The following is a 19597-nucleotide window of genomic DNA, read 5'->3' on the forward strand; positions in this document are numbered from 1 at the left end:
ATGTAAAATTTATATATACGCTTATATAAAATTTTTTAATGACTCCAAAGTATTCCTTCATGTAGCTAGTATTTCCTGACTTTTTTTCTTTCTCATTAACTGTCTCAATACTATATTACTGAGAACAAGTCTTAAACACTTGATAAATACTTTCCTGATAATCCGAATGTTTTGCAAGGTCAGCTTACGTTTCCTGTCCTCCTTGGTGATATTTCTTCTTAAGTAGTTCAGAAGACACTTCGATTTTTATATAGGTATGTATCGTGTGTGTGTGTTTGCTGGGTTCCTTTCTAAAATAATCACCCCTTTGCACTAGTAGCAATTTCAAACATGATTATGCTGTGCCTTTGACCTGTAAGGGATCTTCTAGAGATCATCTAGTTATTTGTGGATGGTACTTTCTAAATTTTAAAAACCAAGCAAAACCATTTTTTAACCCTCGATATAATCTTGAGCTTTAAAAACAGATATTTAAACTTTCTTTCTTTCTTTTTTTAATTTTAGAGAGGGAGAGAGGGGCAGAGAGAGAAGGAGAGAGAGAATCTTAAGCAGGCTCCATGCTCAGCATGGAGCCCAATGTGGGGCTCGATCTCACAACCCTGAGATCATGACCTGAGCCGAAATCAAGAGTCAGTCACTTAACTGGCTGAGTCACAAAGACGCTCCTTAAATTTTGTTAACAGAGCACTATCAGAGCTTCATCGAGGACTACTGCCCATTTTAAGTGGGTCTATACACGAGATGGACCAAAAGAGATCCTGCTAACGGTTTTGGATTTACCAGTAAGAAAAGAATGAATATATCTGGAGAATAAAAATGAAAGCGAGCTGAGTGGTATTTTTAATGAAAGAAAATTTGCGGTCCGGAGGTGCAACTGAATTTCTTATTTTTATAACCTGTTGTTCCAGATGCTTTCGAAAAGGTCCAGGGACTCTCTGAGCCTGTTGGTGTTGTTATCTTCCCGAATCACCATGTTGTAGCTGCTGCAGGCCGCAACATAAATGATAGCCGTGACATCTTTGTGGAAGAAGAGAGAAAAAGGGAAGCCCCCTGGTTAGAGAGCCACTGTGTGGTTATGATCAAGTACACGTCCAGCTGCTACTCATTTTCATCCCGTGATTATAAGAACGACTTAAAGAAGCACTGTGTGTGTGGTTGTTTCAGTAATGCACCCATATGAGCAAATGACAAATGTAAATTTAGGATGCTTAAATTCCTTTTTTAAATTAAAAAAAAATTTAATGCTTATTTTTGAGAGAGAGAGAGAGAGAGAGAGAGAGAGATTGAGACAGAGTGCGAGTGGGTTAGGGGCAGAGAGAGAGGGAGACACAGAATCTGAAACAGGCTCCAGGCTCTGAGCTGTCAGCACAGAGACCGACACGGGGCTCGAACTCACGGACTGTGAGATCCTCCCCTGAGCCGAAGTCGGACGCTTAACCTACTGAGCCACCCAGGTGCCCTGGGATGCTTAAATTCTTTATGAGATTCACATTTAAGGCATTTGATGGATGGTCTAATCTGATTCAAAGCACAGAAATCACCATTAAAGCACTGGATCCATTTTCTTCTCTCGTCCCTCTGGCCGCCGACATCAAACATGCTGTGGAAGAACAACAGGACACGATGACGGGGTTGGGGGGGGGGCGTGACACCTCTGTGCTTCTTTCCTTGGCTGAGGCTCCCGGCCTGAAGCACTGCCCCATGGGTGGCCCCCGCAGACTGCTCCACTGGCTCTAAGTTTCTGCCTGACCCGGGAGTCCCCACCAAGCTGTTCCTTGGGGTCACAGCCCTCACTCTGTGGTCACCAGGCCGGCTCGGGCCCCTCTTCTCAGGGCAGCCTGTGCCGGGCATCCCCCTGCCTGAGCGGGTCCTCTGTACCTACCCAAAGGCCACTGGATCTTTCTCACCTTCTCACGTGGCTCTGGTTCCCATGTTCCTCCCTGCCCTAAACTTACTGCATGCCCTTTAGGGTCACAGAGTCTGTACGGACTTATCCAAAAGGACAGCGAGGCACATTTGGGATGTTTGATGTCCCAGGGCCCATGGGAGGAAGGCTGGGCTCCCCGACCCCATCAGGACACCAGCAGACAGCCAGGGCGGGGGGCATCCTGCCCTTGTCTCCGCAGCTGGTCTGCTCTCAACAACTTACTGAAAGTTTACTTTGTCCACTTGGAATCGGGTCTCAAAAATCCCCGATGTCAGAACTCGGCATCTGAGAAGGTCCTGAGAACAAGAAGACAAACCAAGTGGCAACACTGTTCTTCAGAAGGAAAAGCCCTGAATGCAACCATAATAACGGAGTTTTTCAGATGACCATCTCTTCCAATTGTAAGAGAAACAATAATAACTAAAAAGTCAGACACATGGTCTGTCTCACCACCTCCCTCCCAGCAGAAAGTCATAATTAATGTATTAGTTTTGTCTTAGAGACTTAGTAGCTGTGCTTTAATTTCCTTTAGTAGCTTTTGTTGTTGTTGTTGTTGTTGTTGTTGTTTTTTAATTGATCACTTCTGCATGTATGTCCATGCCTGTCCTGCACCTGACAGGAGACCCCACGGCTCTCTGCTTGCTGCACCTACTTGCAAAGCCACCTGCTCCGGGTGCAGACCTTCTGGGTGAGAAACCAAAGGCTCAAAAACAAAGGTTTGGATAGTTTTGAGCTCTTGGGGTCAGCCTCACAGAGAGATGGATTTTGGGGTGAGAGAGGAGCCCAGGCCTTCAGGAGAGGCAGAGAGGAGAGAGATGCCAGGAGGGGCCCACTGCCAAGGCCCTCCAGGGGACATAGGACACTGGGGGGGGGGTGTTGGAGAGGCTGTTTGAATGGAGCCCCCTAACTTCTTTGGCGTTAGCTCTAGAGGCTGCTGGGAGCCTCCTAAGCCGAGCGATTCAGGGTTTTCTCCAAGTCTCTGCAGATGCCTGAGTGCCAAAGGTTTCGAGGGGCACAGAGGGTCCCTCTCTTCTACTTACGAATGTGCAGTGGGATGCTTTTATCCAGCTCAACCCAAAGACGACGCTCTGGGTCACACCCGGAGAGCGTGCCTGTGATATGTGAGCCAGGCCAGGGCCCAAAGCAGAATGGGCAGAGTTTACGAAGCTGGTGAAGCACAGGTTCAGTTTTCCGTTCACAGCTCCCAGAGGCACGGGAGTGGCACATTCCTATTCCACAGGGGAAATTACTTTGATATTGGCAGTTTAGAAAGCTAGTAGGTTTTAGAGAGCTAAGTCAGGAGGCACAGCACAGGTTCTGGTGGGTACGCTGCGTGTACGTGCAGGGACAGTGGAAACGATTTGCCAGAAGTAGCTATCTTGTGGAATCCCTCCTCCTGAATCCACGTTAAAATAATCAGTGAGTGATAACTGGCACTTCCTCTAGTCCCAGACTAGACTTTCCTCTAGTCCCAGAAAGTTCAAAGAGGTGGTTGCGGGCTCCCGCTTCACCTACCTGGTCTGTGGGTGTGTAGTCCACCAGACTGACACTGTCGATTCTTTCCAGGAAGCTGAAAAGAAAGCCAGCATGGGCTCAGTAGTGTTCTCTGATGGCCTCTCTCCGGGACTGCGGGCCAAGGGGATGGGCTCCTCACACAAGCACAGGAGGGCAGGGGCAGGCAGAGAAGCTGGGGTAAGTTCCCCCTTCCTTCCCTGAATATGTGTCCTCCCAGACAGCAGAACATTCCCGATGGAGGGGCCAAGGCTGACTTTTCTTTTCTTTTTTACCTCTTTTTTTTTTTAACCTTCCCTCTTCCCTTTTGCCCACCGCCCTAGAGTTGGGGGGAGGGGCCACTCAGCAATTGGGGAGGGGCACAGGGCCTCCTTCAAAGCCACGCTAGTAGCAGAAGCCCATGCTGCAACATAAACACAACACGGGAGGTCAGAGACGTTCCTTTAGCGTCACAGGTTCCTAATAAGATCGAAGTAATGTGCGAGCGCGCACACATCAGCAGGTTTAACCTGGTGTGTTCACCTGGAGGGACTCACAGAGGGAGGGAGAAGTAAATGAAAGGAAAGGAGAGGAAGGGAATCGCACTGTATGTGTACGTGGAAGGAGACATGGGCACTTGCTCTCTCTCCCCACAGAGAGGCCCCCCGTCCATCTCCTCGCCAACCTTGCTTTATTCTTCTACGTGGCACCTACCACGGCCTGACACGAGTCGCATTTATTTATGTTTATTATCTATCTCTTCCTCCAAAACGCGAGACCCCCAGGGCAGGTCTTTGTCTCGCTGGCCCAGGTATCCCCAGCACCTAGCGCAGGCCTGGCCCCTAAATCTTTGTTCGGGGAATCAATGTCTGCTCCGCTCCTCCTCCCGCAGCTAGAAGACGTAAGTGAGCAGGTGGCTGAGAGGCCCAGCCCATAATGGACACTGTGGAGATTTTTAAGACACAGGAAGACCTGGGGACTGGTTACCTGGCGAGTAAGGACTGCTTCTGGACAGAGAGGGGGCAGCGGAGGCTTCAAAGGGAGGGAGGACATACAAGTGAGGGAGGGGACTGATTGGCCCCTGGTCTCCTGGCTGTGGGTGAGGCTCCAGCCCTGGGGAGAGTGAATGTGCCCCAGACTAGGGGGGACATGGCCGACTTCCTGGTCTGTCCAAGCCGGGATGGTTTGGGTTCCATTACTGGGCCTTCCTCTAATGCTCTGATGCTTGTGGGCATTTTGCACAGTGCAGGATGCTGTCACCTCCCCATCTCCACATGCTCCCCCCACCCGCCTGCATGGCAGGCCCATAAGATGCTTCCAGCCTGGCAAGAGGGAGGCTGAAGGCACATTAAGGCTACTCAATTCCCTTGGCTATTGTTACCTCCTCCCTCCTGGAGAGCTACAGATAGCCCCCAGTGGCCCGAGATGTGGCCTGGTGCTGGGGTGACATTTCCGGGGCCCTTCATGACTGCACTGCCTGTCACGGCAGTGGTCGTCAGTCATCTACAGAACTGTGGCTGGGCGGCAGGGCTGCTGAGAAGCCAAAGGGACCCGGATCTGCCTGCGGCCTCTCTGGAGCAGGCACTGCGAGCCCTGGTAGGTGTTGCTGCGTGCCTTCCAGAAGATGGGTGAACTGGCCGGTGGGGAGAGCTGGTCCCTGAGCAGGAGGAGTTCGGACAGGGCACAAACAATTCTGCAGGTGGGGCAGGAGGGCCTCCCTGGGAGCTGGGGAAACACGGGAGCCCCAGGGAGGGGGCCTAGCTTGCTTGAGGTCTGGTTTGAGAGCCACAGTGCAGTTTGGCTCAGTCCTTGCTGCCCTTGAATTTGGTATGGTGGAGAGCGTCTCAGAAGTACCCACCCAGTTCCTGACCGTCTAGTGGAAAAGGGGCAGAAAGACTCTGATGGAGTCAGAGTGAGACAGGTTTCTGCTCCTGGAAAGGGGGCTCTGGTCTGTAGCCCAGCCGACCAAGCGGTCCGGTTGGGAGATGGGTGCTGCCCCCACACTGCGTGGGCTACAGTAATTCGATTCAGAGATGGTCTATCCTCCCAGCAGGAGACACATAACACTGAACATGTGATACAAAAACCAATCATCTCGGATGAAAGGGGCTAGAAAATTAACCTAAATATGGAGCCTTTGGGTATAGTTAGAGTTTAGGAAGCAACCAATTTCAAACAGGATGCAAGAGGGTGGAGGTAGGTGGGTGAATTAATTCAGATGGTAATAACTAGTATAAGTAGAAACAATGAAATGTGGTTAAAAAAATACATCAAAAGTTCTTGATAGATGTGATTAAAGACTGTCTTCCAAAGGAAGAGGTGGGAGTACCATACCGAACGCTATTAAAAATAAGTGGTTCTGAGGTGCCAATGACAAAGGCAAAAGATGTCGAGTTCTTTCCCATCCCTAATTTCCAGGGCAGATATTCAAAGTTCCACCCGGCTCTGGTACTTAATGATCTAAGTGAGACCTGAGAGGCATCCGAACATTTCCAAGAGTATCTTCTCAATTGTTACTGACGCTGAACGGTATTGTGAGTTCATGCATTTCAAATGTGTGCAATGAAAATAAAATGTGAAAATTCCCCCCTGAATGTAAATGCACCCCCCCCAGTTCTTTGAAAGACCCTCTAAGGCATAAAGGAATGACAGAAGAATCTATACTGTGGATTTCTGCCAGCCTTTTGCCTTAATCTTTGATTCAATCACTGTATTTTTTCCAGCATGCTGTTAGAAGTACTTCAAATCAGAGCTCCTAAGATAATATCTATAGAAAGCTGAGTTTTAAAAGGGTCTTCTAAATCATACACAGAATTTCGCATGACTACATTTTAAAGGGTTACTAAAACTATCTTCTTAAATATGCCACTGCCTCTTACGTGGAAAAATTAACCAGAGTTAAGACTCAACCTTGGAGACCAGTCACTCACACTGGATTCAGTTGCAAGACAATACCAAACTAGAATTATAAAAAGTCACCATAGTGATATGCATGCTGTAAAAAAGTAGTTAGAAAGCAACTTATTTTGATTTTCCCCCCCATTATTTCCAGCTACAGCTCAGGATATTCGTGCTTGGAGAAACATTTTCATGCTTTCCATTTCCATCCCCTCTTCTGCTGGATACGGGCACAAAACAGCAGCTCATGGTCTATTTCTCAGCTGCTGTCTGCCACCCCACTATAACTCAAAAGTCACAGAGTTCTTATGACCATGGCGTTGATCATGAAGCAGGACAAGGGAGTATGAAAAGATGAAAACTGTTGTTTAAACACCTTTAAACAATGAGATCTGAGAAAAAGCACCAACTATATTTAATTAAAATGTATTACAAATTGTTTCGTTTGTGAACAAGTGGCAAGCTGGAATTCTGGCAAAGGTCAGTGAGAAACTTTCCTCAGCGTTAGTGAAGTTTACTTCATGATGCTAATGTGCAAGACATACAAATACCGTTGGAGGAGAAAAATATGACCTCCGCAGTGACAAAGTACCAGGCAGTTCTGATGTGCTGCCCAGAAGGCGGTCCTCAGACCGGCAGCACGTGCCAACCTTAGGAATCGGGATTTCCAGCTGAGCCACATCCCTAGGTGGTTCTGACCCACAGCATCCCCGGTGCCTCAGTGACCCTTGTGCACGCATCTTTTCCTCTGTTTTTACTGCCATCCTGCTCTAGGCTTCATCTCGTGTCAGCAGGACAATACGGTATCTGATGACTCACACTCCTACTCCTTTCCTCGGGGTAAAGTCCACATTTTCATTCCAGCCTCCAAGCCCTTGGCAATCTGTCCAATCTCTTCCCTCTTTTTGATGCCAAACGAACCCTCCACTCCTTTCAAATCCCCGTGTGGTTCTGGGCCTCTCAGACCTTTGTGTAATTCCCACTTTATTTTCTTTGAAGCCCCAGATTCAACCCTACCTCTTGCAAGGAGCCAACTCTAACCACAACGGACACCGTGATCCCATTCTCTGTGTACTCAATGTGTATGATTTGATTAGTATGGGCTACTGCTTTATGCTGTAACTTATTCCCTTTTTTTAAAATGTTTCTTCATTTTTTGAGAAAGAGGGAAAGAGACAGATTGAGCAGGGGAGGGGCAGAGAGAGACAGATAAACAAAATCTGTAGCTGTCAGCACACAGCCCGATGCGGAGCTCGAACTTAGGAACTGCGAGATCATGACCTGAGCCGAAGTTGGATACTCAATCGACTGAGCCACCCAGGTGCCCCACTTAACTTCCTTTTTAAAAGTTGAAGTATAAAACACGTGTGTCAAGTGCACTAAGCTTAGTGTTCATTTTGATGACTTTTTAACATTCGTATACACTCATCTCCATTTTTCTCTCTGTGTGTATGCTTTACCTACCTAAATGTATGGAGTACTGTTTAAGGCAGAAGCATGTCTTTTCCCTAGAAAGAAGCCCCAGATCTATCTAGTCGACATCTGATATACTTTAGTCTAAATCTTTTACTGTATTCAGTCACTCTGAATAAACACTGCTGAATTGTTTGTCCTGCTACTATTCAAGAGGGAGGGAGGATGTATAAACCTCAAACAGTAGGAACAAACATTTCAATTTGAAGAAACGTGCTGAAAGAAAAGGATACACGGTGCTTCTGAGGAGACGTAACAGGGCTCTGGCCGAGTGCCCCCTGCACCCTCTTTACCCATTGTGTACGTTGTCATTAGAGAACTCTAGGCAGGATCACAGCTGAGAACCCCAAGGGAGCATGCGTTCACACCAGGGACACTACCAGGAGCCAGCTCAGCTGGGTACCACACCAGGCCCAGTAATTGTGACCAAGACAGACACTGCCTTACCATCTAGTTGTAGAAAAACAAACCTAGGTAAACCAGGCAGGCATTCTGCTATGATTTGCTATGATGACCAGTGCCTGTTCCTCAGTTCATTGAAATGTCCACTGGCTTGGAGCTTTTTGCCAGTATTACAGAAGGTGTTGCGCTTTGGATTTTTGGCTACAGAAATGGCTCCTAGAAGATGTTGTATTACAGAGGAGGCATCTAAGACATAAGGTTCCTCCCTTCTGCTTTATGATGCGAGGTCTGTTTGGCTGACCCGAGACTACGTTCTGTTAGTAAGGTTTATCAGATGGGTGCTTATTTTAGGTGGCTCTTTTCCAAATCAAGGACAGCAGGGTAGGCACCCAGTGTACAAGACTCACAGCATGCCTCCACCTGAAAGGCACATATTCATTAACATTTCTGGAAGAAACAGCTTTAGTAAGAGTTCTAAATTGCACACGTATCATCTGAAATGAAGGAAGCTAAATCGTTCATAAAATAAACTAAAAGTATATTATAAATTCATGTTAGAAACTGTACATTTGAAGGAAGAAAATAAAAAGGAGATTTGAGTAAAAATTGTACTAGTACCTGCATGGAAGATTAACTATTTCTGTGGGATGCCTGAGCGGAAGCCTTTTATAAAATAGATCTATCATTAGTCCAGCAAGTTTCAATACAAGGAACAATTCTTGCTGCCATGAAGAAACTATTACAGTAAAGAAGTAATAACTAGAGTTTCTAGAAATATACATGAGAATTCCATGCTAACAAAACAGAAATTAAGGTGGTAAGGGAGAGTGTGGAAGAATACCATGCTTTCTGAACCAAATCTTCCTCTGAATTCTTTTTTCTTATATAGTTTTCTTAAATAGGATGTACACTCACATGCAATAACATGCAGTTTAAAATGATTTATTTGACAAACTTCTGTGGCTTACATTTCAGCATTTCATCAGCTGCAAAAGTGAGGAAATAATTCATGGGCCTGGTATGCTTTTGAAAATATTTATGGTTCATAAAAATGTACATTCATATAGTTTGAAATGAACATATTTTAAGAAAGTTCAAGCATATACAAGCATTGTTTAATCTCACAAAATATATTAATTTTGTTGGGAGTATTTGCACTATAAAAGGGTCTTTAATTTACCAAAGGATTCAACACTAAGCTATATTTTAAGTTGTAATTATTTTTCCCAGTCTAAAGAGGCGGTTATGACTCATGCTATGCTCACATAGCTGCCTCTGTGCAACCATGTGGATAAGAAGAGACACCGAAAGGGAAGAGTTCTAGAAAGAAGAGGCAGGGACAGATAATCAATCGACAGGTATCCCTTACGGAAGACTTCGGAACATCCAAATGTAAAGACACTTAAAAATGAGGGTCAGTCCTCATCTGCATTTACCTGTTCATTTTTTTTTTTGTTTTTCTTTAATACACCCATTCATACTGGAAAATGTAATGGTGACTATTTGGCCATGAATCTTTCAAGGGGTTTGAAAGAGTCCCTATAACTATTTTTTTGGAACACTGGAATTCTCTTATGGAGAAATCTACCAGTGAAGGAAAGGGGAAATTTCAAATATCCGCAAGTATTTAACTTAGATTAATACACTTGCCAAATAAAAGCAAGTTGCTATTCTCCATGTTCAGAGGCTATGAGAAAGTGGTGGTTACATGCTTTACTTTGCAGCCAGAAAACACACACTGCTGTTCTAGAAAGATGAAAGGCAGCACAGATGGGCTCTAGCCTTAGAGGGTCAAGTCTACTGTCAAATTCTCCATCTTTCCTCCTTCCCAGACTTCCAGCTGGCTGCACATATACTTATTTACATGGCTAAATAAAACATTCCAACTTACTTCCAAGGCTTTTCAACAAGTTGTTCCTCTAAAAGAAAATAATAAATGCAAGTAATTAGAACCTAAAATTCAGTTCTAATTTGATGTCTATTTTTGGTTATTAAAATCAAAAGAAAACCGACAAACACACCACCCCGGAGTTCTCTTAAACCAATCAACAGTTCTTTGGCAATGTTAGAGTAATATGACTGCCATGCTAATTAACATACTTTATAACAAGGCTAATTAAAGTGTTGAGATAGGAAAATAACTAGAAGTGTGTTCAAGACGTTCATTTGGAACTGTCACGTTAAACCTTGTCTTTTGACAAAGTCTTTAGTAAATAAAAATATAAATGAGCAATTTTTCCTTATAATAAATGAAATTATGTGGCCTTTTTCCAGTTGTAAAAACGTAACTACCACATGAAAAATTTATAGAACATAAACAGTAAGAAAATATTATGCACAATGTCCCACCATAATTTCAGTATAAATTATGTGAACAGATCAACAGAAGTCTGGAGGCGATGGCAAAAAAACAAAACAAAACAAAAGACCCCCCAAACCCCACAGAAATAGCACGGTCCATTAAGTTGAATGAGGTGTTGATAGCCCTGTAATCAATCTAAGTAATCCTTCTCCTCTTAATTTTTATGCACCACCTGTCAATTCTAGATATTACCAATTACACTAAATTTAAAAAAAATCCCCAATTTTGAAAATTCGGGCAGAAAACTGAATACACCGAACAAGAGTTTGGACCAAATTTTTGAGAAAGATTCATACACACCAAATTAACTAGTTCTGTTAAAAGGCAGCTATAAAAATACACATCATCACAAGCTATACGGAACTTTAAAATCCAGTTAAGATGGAGGGAGCCTGGAATTTCTTAGTGTATCTGGAGAGCACTGTAAACCCAAAGGTAGAAGCATCTTAAGTAGAGAGCATTTCAGCATTCTGGCATGTTCAGAGTTTCTAGTGTATAGTATCTCATTAATATACAGAGCATTTCAGAAGGTGGCTACGGCCAGGAAACCTCAGAGTGGGTTCTGTCGTCACACCTGATCCCGCAGGCGGGCCAGTCTCTGGGACAGTTCATCCTGCTCGGCGGAGGCCACGCTCGTGCCCACAGAGCCGGTCTGCCCCTGCGGCAGCTCCATGTTGAGGTCTAGGCCGGCCTCGTCTGCCATTTCCTGGAGCAGCATATCCACTTGGTTCTGGGGAGTGGTCAGCGTAGTCGTGCTGCTCATCGTGTCTTCCATTTGCTGCGTCTGGACGTCCAGCGTCTCAAACTGGTGCTCAAATTTGTCCATCAAAGCAGAGATCTTCTCCAGATTCATAGTCTTCAACGTCGCATCCATCGACTTAACCACACCGGCCATCGACTTGGTCACCTTGCCCATCGTCACCGCCGTCTGGACTCTGGCAGCCACCGCATCGACCCGCGCACTCATTCTCAAGAAATTCACCGCTTGGTTCTTCTGGCGAATGGCATTTTCGGCGTGTATCCTCGCCACTTCCATGTTGCCCTTCTGAATGGCCTTTTTAATCTTGGCCTTTTCGGCCTTTTCCTCCTTGTCGCATTTTTTGGCACTCCTGCTGAGTTCTTTGGCGGCGAACTTTAGGTTGAACAGGTGTTTCTCCATGTTGGACATAGTCGGACGGTTCCTAGGGGTCTGTGGCCAGGGCCAATATGAGCGCGGAAGAGGGAGAAAGAGGCAGGTCCGCTCCCGGCCGCCGCTCCTTTGTTTTGGTCCCACTTCCTGTTTCTACGGCGCGCGGCGCAGACGGTGACGTCAGAGCCCGGCGCCGGGGCGGGGCCTGCGGGACGGACGGCGCTTGGGGTGGGGCGGGGGCGGGGCCTGCGGGACCCAGGGGGCCGGGGGACGCCCTCTGAGGCGGGGCTCGGGCCGCACCACGCAGACGCGGACGGACGCATACGGGTGGACGCTGACGGTGCAGACCAGGGCGCTTGTTTTCTACGCCCCGTTTTACAAACATTCAAGCATTAGTAAATTGACAAAAATGAGTGTCCATGCACACTTGGGAATTAATCTACCGACGCAGGCAGGCTGTGTCTAGAACTCCCCGTAAAAAAATCTCCGAGGTCCAACTTGGCAGGGCTTCAGGTGTCTGGTCAGGGGGCTAAAAACCGTCAGCCAGGTCTGCAGACCAGCGCTTTCTTTATTTGCCCGGGTAACTTCCACTTCCTCAGGGGAACCTGAGCCGTGGCTCATTAATTCGTTACAAAACAAAACAAACCTGCATCACCGACTTCTCAATTTCTGACTACAATTTGGAAGGGAATATTGTGATATCCTTTTACTGCAATGGGTGAAAATACCTTTAGAACCGTGGACCACCATATTCATACGGTAGCTTTAAGTTCAGCTTATAGGTGCTTTGCCAGCAACTGTCATCCATCTTTTGCTGACACAATTCTATCTATTTGATGTTTTATAAATAGCCAAGGAACTTCACTCACATTTGACAGGCTACATTGTCATTTTAAATTATGCAAGCAGAGGATGGTGAAGTATTGGGACCGACACCCACTGGCATACATCAAAACTGTCACTTGGTATTATACCCTTAAAAAACTTAGGCTTTGCAATGGCGGCAATGTGTCCTGTAGCTTTTTTTTTTGTTTGTTTTAGAAAGATTCCTCAGATACAGCAATAACAAAATACAAGAAGGCCCAACCTGCCCTAATGAGCTAGGTTGAAAATGAAGAGCGAGAGCTAGTTCTGTTCAGAGAGAATTTTAATCCAGAGTCGTACCATCCCGTTCGGTTTCCTGTGGTAACTTGGAAACCGTCTTGCACCACAAAGTAAGGGGGTGCGCGTGTCACATGCATCTTCTTAAACCACAGCTCTGATTAGATCACTCATGTGCTCCAAAATCTGGGCAAAAAGGCTGAACTTCTCTGTGAGGCATACTGGGTCCCCACCTTCTTTTTCTTTCCTTCCTCTCTGTGCCAGTCAAACCCGACTGAAGCATGGAAGTCTATGATCATTTGTGTCACTTGATCAGTGTGGAGAATGAGGCACGCTCCTCCCTCTGTGTACATTGTCCCTGTTGCCTGAGCTTCCACCCCACATACCTCTGCCTATTGAGATCCTGACATTTCTTAAAAGCCCCCTCCTCCATGAAGCCTTCCAGGATCCCTCTCCTCTGTGCTGCCTCTGTACTCTGGACCTCTGCCTTAGCACACAGGGCATAACTCTTGGTACTGGGTCTGTGGGTTCAGGGCACTACTATATTATGAACCACATGGAGGTAGAGAACAGTTTCATTCCTTTCCCCCTAAGGAACCCCGCAAGCTCTCTTCACAAAATAGGCACTGAGTCCAGTAAGACTTTGCTGAATTGAATTGTGGTTGAGAGGAGCTAGAACATTATCCTAGTTAGCAGCTTAGCCAAGATTACTTTTTTTCCCCAAAGCAGAACTCTTTCTTCACATGGGACACTTGTAGAAACAATAGAAAAAAGCAAATAAAAGGAAATCTGTTTGAAGTGGGGGTAGAGGACCTACGTCTCCTTCTCTGCTCACCCCCACCCCCACTCACCCTCCCTTTCTTTTGGTTTCCTTTCAGTTAGCCAAATGGTTCCTTGACATGTTCTTTAGTTTGCCCAATGACAAATTCTAATCAGGTGAGAGGGTTTGGAGCATAATCACGAGAAACTCTGATAGATGAGGAGGATGAGGACAACAAACATTTATTAAGTACTGGTGTGCCAAGCATTGTTCCAAGCACTTCACATGAATTAGCTCATCTCACCTTCACAAACCCTCTGGGGTTGATGCTCCTAACGTCTCCGATGTACCGGTTAGGAAACTTGAAGTACAGAGAGCTAGGCAACTGGCCTGTGACCACACATCTGCTTCGTGTTAGAAGTAAGATTCCGTGGGAGCGCCTGGGTGGCTAGCCCGTTAAGTGACCGACTCTTGGTTTCGGCTCAGGTCAGGATCTCACAGTTAGTGAGTTAGAGCCCAACGTCAGGGTCTGTGCTGACGTTGTGGAGCCTGTTTGGGATTCTCTCTCTTCCTTGCTCTCTGCCCCTCCTCCCACTCAAAATAAATAAATAAACTTAAAAAAAAAAAAAGAAAGAAGATTCCATGGATATAATGAGACCAGTATAATAAAATAAGAAGGACTCCAAGCAGTTAATAAGAATAATAGACTGATCATCTTTGGCTTAAAAGAATAAGGTGACTTAGCTGTTCTTTTGAGAAGACTGAGGAGTTGCATGGACTCTAAGGTTGATGTGACCTAAGTTAAGGTTGCTAAAAGCAATTAACGCCCCCTGAAGCTACTGTCACTGACTGATGGCAAGTCTCCTCTCTGGGCCGGTCAGTCTAGAGCATGGGGTAGGGTTCCAGAAGCCATATTTTCAGCCAGCAGGAACAAGGAGGGGCCAACTTCACCTTTGGCCAGTGCCCCTCCTCCCCCTGAGCTGGGTAGCAGCAGTCCTTAGGCCTCATCCTCTTCTCTCCTCTATCAATACCCCAGCCATCCCCATTGTGTTCAGTATAATCTATAGCTAACACTCACTTGTGCATTTCTAGAGCAAGTCTCTTTCTGAGCTCCAGTATCCCCAACTGTCTCCTGACACTGAAGAATTTGGGGTGCCAGACTGTTTGGCAACTCCTCCAATTGACTGAACTCTCAGTCCTTCTCCCGAAAACCTGCTCGTCCTACCTATGAAATGGCACCTCTGTTCACCCAGTTACTTGCTCGAGCCAGATTCTTAGGAATCATCCTGATGACTCCCTTCTCTACATCTATCTACATTCTATTGCTAAGTTTTCCATTCTTTCCATTCCATTGAGGGTGTAAGCCTTCAGGGTCTGTTTCAGACTAGCATGCTTTCTTTTTGTGTATCTAGGAAAGGGAAGATTATTTTGAGTTTATGTAAGATTATCAAGGAACCTTTGTCCTATGGCAATTCTGACTGCACATGGGAATCTTCTGGACTCAATTCATGGTGTAAAGAAAGAATACAGACTTTCCTTGATTTATGATGTGCTATATCCCAATAAACCCATCATAAGTTGAAAATACCCTAAGTTGAAAAATATGCATTTAATACATCTACCCTATTTAAATTTTTTAAGTGTTTATTTATTTGAGAGAGAGAGAGAGAGAGAGAGAGACAGAATCTGAAGCAGACTCTGCATTGTCAGCACAAAGCCAGACATGGGGCTTGAACCCATGAACTGTGAGATCATGGCCTGAGCCGAAGTCAAACACTCAACCGACCGAGCCACCCAGGTGCCCCAATACACCTAACGTATTGAACATCATACCTTAGTCAAGCCTGCCTTAAACGTGCTCAGAATACCTCCATTAGCCTGTATTTGGGCCAAATCATCTAACACAAAACCTATTTTATAATCAAGTGTTGAGTAGCTCATGTAATTGACTGAATGCTCTACTGAAAGAGACCTACACAATGGCTGCAGAATGGCTGCAAGGGTATTATCCTTGTGATCATGTGGCTGTCTGGGAGCTGTGTCACTGCGAGGAGCTTTACTGCACATTGCTAACCTGGGAGAAGATCCAAATTCCAAGTATGGTTTCTACCGAACATGTATTGTTTTCACATCATTGTAAAGTTGAAAAGTCCTGAGTCGCAACATCGGAAGTCCTGGACCCTCTGTAAACAGTGTACGATCGTGGGACTAGTCAAAGCTTCTGCAGTACCTTATAACACCCAGATCCAAAGTAGAAACTTTCTTCTTAGGGACTCTAAGAAAATTTTGATTAGAGTACAGGTATCTCTAGAAAACTGTGAGTCAAGCCACCTTATTATTTTTACCATAAAATGGGGAAGAAAAATGTTTTAATTTGGTTCATACGGCCTATTCTGTTTCTTTCTTCCTTTGAACCAATACCAATGGCTAAACTTGAGATATTTTAGCGGGTCCTACGGCTTGAGTTCATTGGAAAAGAATCATTTGCTAAATCTAAAGACATTCCAAAATAAAAGAAGGAACTAAACATATATGGAAAATAATTTTATTGTGCGTGTTAAAATCCTACTTCTCACAGGTAGTTTTCCAGGGGGGTTGAAACGTTATGCCTTGAATTCTTTTAGAGTTCCTCTTCACTTCCCACAATTGTACCTATGTATGTATCTGTGATTATCTCAGTAGCAGTGTGTCCTTTCCGATTTTCCCATGGTGACATTTTGTTTCTTGACCTGGTACCAGTCAACCTCTGGGACACACAGATGCTTAATACATTCCTGTTGAATGTACGAATGCATTCAAAGAACATGGCATTGGATATATATCTTCTTGGTGACCACTTTAAGGGCTACATTACATATACCGTATTACTGTATATATTATATATATAATTGTTTCTATCACCTTTTAATTTTGGAACACGGCTATAATTGAAAACTCCGAGACTCCTCACACCTTGGGAACTTGCAAAGTCATGGTACCTCAAACTATGTTAACGTGATGTCAACGTTTTAAAATGAGTACAAGGAAGAGTTAGAAACAGGAGAGTTGCATTTGAGTGGACTTCTGCATTGCTGTGCATACAGGCTCGTAACGCCTAGATTTTTAGTCCCGACGGTGGTGCAGGGAGTTAACACTCTTAGGAGTACCCGAATTCCCTATGTCCTGATGGTCTAATTTGGGATCTACCAACTGTACTGACGTGGGGGTGCTCGTGTTTCCTCTCTATACTGAATAACTTACCCGTGTGATGACAGGCTGGAAATTAAATCTAGATACTCCTGGCTTTCTAAGGATAGTCCAGGATTTCTTTTGGTGTCTAGTGGAGCAATGATCACCTTGTCATAGATGTTCAGAGAACTGGGTGGGAGGCTCCAGAGTCCTTCCCAGTCCTCTTTGCAATAAAGAAAGATCTAGATTTAGAAAAAAATCAATGGCAGTACTTTTTTTTTTTTTTTAGTAATCTCTAAATATTAATTTTTCTGCTTGGGTTTTGTTAAAGCATAACTCTACACTCTTTTTAGTTCAGTCTTATTTTAAGATGATTTTGGATCTTCTCAGCAAAGGAAGCAATGGGAAAGCAGAGGGAGAGGTGTGCAGTGTGGTCCTGACTGAGCAAGGGGCCTGGGGCTCTTTTTTTCTGTCCTGGGCAGCGCTATCAGCTCTCCTTGCTGGGCCTCATTTCTTCATTTATAAAACTGGAAAGGGAGAAATTATGATTGTAACAGTGGGTAATAAGGTCTGCATCAGGTCTTGGCACCAGGAAGGACTGTTCCAAACCACTAAATTAAAAAAAAAAAAAATCCCTCAGAATAATTCAGGCAAAGTCTCGAAATAGCGTGTTCTGGCAAAGATATAAAGCAACGAAGACTCTCCCTGGGAATGTCAGTGGATATAATCTCCTTGGGAAAAATAGCATTATCTAATAAAGTTAAAATATGCATCCCCTATAAGCACCAATTCCTTATCTGATTATCCACCCTAGAGAAACTCTTGTACCTGTATACGAGGTTACAGAACAAAATGTTCACAGCATCATTATTCGTCATAGCCCAAACCTGGAAACAACCCAATTGTCCATGAACAGAACAGAAAAATAAATTGTGGTTTATTTTTATAATCGAATACTATATAGTAATGAAAATAAATAGCTATCACCATACTCAACATATGAATAAATCTTAAAACCTTAATTTGAGTGAAAGAATCAGACCAAAATGGTATAGGCTGCTTAATTTCATTAAAAAAAAAAAAATCCTGAAACAGTCTGTACAGATTCACTGTACAATTTACTAAGAGAAAAACGTGTATTATCTAAATTGGCCTTTTCCCAGCAATTTGTGATGGATGTTTGCAGATCTCACAGGGCACATGTGGAGTAGATTCAGCGAAAACAGAGAAGGCAGTCTGTGTCTATTTCTGTGTTACTCCTCCGTTTACAGAATGTTCTGTAGAAAGAAAACCTACTCCTTCGATGGGGTTCCTGCCTCAGAGGGAGACAAGAATATGAGTAGAAACTAAACTACGGAAGGAAAACAAAGACCTGAAATATTTTCTGTCTGTGAAACAAGCAGTATATTCCTCTTTCCAATCACCGTTCCTCCTTTCACCAGAAATCTTTATTATGCTTTTTTTTTTCTTTTTAAGAAAAACTTATTTCCCTGCATAGAAACACACGGTAATATCTAGTACTGCCTGGCTGTCTAATGGGACACTGGTAGGTCGTCCTGCAGACCCAGTGTCGGATGGAAAGCAATTTCACAGCTACAGATCTAGGGCAAATGGGCAGGGGGGCCACACTGGTCTGCCCAGGCTGCGTGCGGGGCCACTCTGCAGGAAGTGGCTGTTCTCACATCACTTTAAAAAAAAACTTGAGCATTAAGCTTACAACCTGCGAGTTAAAAATCGTTAATGTGCACACAAGACAGCAAATTTTGTTGCACACTAAAACCTTCTCTTGTCTTCCTGTTGGTGCACCCTGTGTGTATAATGTAAACAGATCATCAGAAGCTGAGAGCTTCCCCAGGGCTATTTTGGACTGAGTAGGGGGAGGTGGTGGGGGTGGGGGTGGGTCTTTACTGCTGCTCCCGGGAACCAGTAAGTGCTGCTGACACACGGTATCCCTCATCAATGCTGGATCTGATCTGCCATGTGACACAGCTTTTAAGTCACATCATCTCACAGTTAAATGAAACTTAAGTCAAGTGACTTAAAATATTCACGTCCACAGAATAGAGAGTACTAGTTCTAAGGAATCGCATATTCTGAGAACCATTTGAAGTCTTTTCAATTCTGGTTTAACCCCTACAATATACAAAAAGGAAGGAGTCATTGGCCATTAGTGCCCCTGCAAGGCTGAGCCTGGGAATTCCTTTTGGTCAAGGAAAAGCTGCAATTCAGCTTTTGAGCCAGAACATAAAGACTGTAGTTTAAGCTGGTATCTTTAGTTAAGCAAAACCATATTAGAAACCAAATACAGGGGCGCTTGGGTGGCTCAGTTGGTTAAGCATCCAATTCTTGATTTCCGCTCAAGTCATGGTCTCAGGGTTGTGAGACTGAGCCCTGAGTCGGATTCTGTGCTGAATGTGAAACCTGCAGGAGATTCTCTCTCTCTGCTGCTTCCCTGCTCCTCTTTCTCTAAAACAAAAACCAAAACAAAATAAAGAAAAGAAACCAAATATAACTTAATTCAGGGAGTCCTACTAGAAATAATTTATTTTTTAACCCTCTGTTTACATTGTATAAAGCCCTACAGCGAGGCAGAATATTTCTTGTTGCTTCTATACTACTACATCGTACTATTACAGGATTCATTTTTCTCTGAGACAGTGAACACTGGTGGCTTAATTAAAGTAAGCCAAAGATAGATACATATCTTGTAAGTGTTAACTTTAAAATGGTTTTGAACTAAGCCATCAAGTGCCAGATACCTCAACTAAAATATAATGGATATGCATTCTTGTTCTATAATCTTCAATGGGGCTGGGCTAGAATCTTCCAGCTCGTGCCTGTACCCCAAAAATATTTAGTGAGTTCATGGCTCAGGGATGGGAGACA

General features: G+C 44.5%; 2 protein-coding genes across 4 annotated transcripts in view; both read right to left on the bottom strand.

Annotated features, from left to right (window-relative positions):
• Positions 1–19597, bottom strand: part of GNAL (G protein subunit alpha L) — a 153339-nt gene that overhangs the window by 11057 nt on the left and 122685 nt on the right. For all 3 annotated transcript variants that reach the window (XM_019814977.3, XM_006938772.5, XM_003995009.6), the window contains 4 exons: positions 3443–3497; positions 2150–2223; positions 1542–1600; positions 897–1017 (listed from right to left, as the gene is read on the bottom strand). In XM_019814977.3, the coding sequence (XP_019670536.2) occupies positions 897–1017; positions 1542–1600; positions 2150–2223; positions 3443–3497 (309 nt within the window). The remainder of the gene's footprint in view (positions 1–896; positions 1018–1541; positions 1601–2149; positions 2224–3442; positions 3498–19597) is intronic.
• On the bottom strand, positions 9118–11844 carry CHMP1B (charged multivesicular body protein 1B). Its single transcript, XM_006938780.4, has one exon. It carries the CDS (start codon positions 11719–11721, stop codon positions 11122–11124), a length of 600 nt encoding a protein of 199 aa, XP_006938842.2. The 5' UTR covers positions 11722–11844; the 3' UTR covers positions 9118–11121.

Source organism: Felis catus, chromosome D3, assembly GCF_018350175.1.
Source record: "Felis catus isolate Fca126 chromosome D3, F.catus_Fca126_mat1.0, whole genome shotgun sequence".
In the NCBI taxonomy this organism is placed as follows: domain Eukaryota; kingdom Metazoa; phylum Chordata; class Mammalia; order Carnivora; family Felidae; genus Felis; species Felis catus.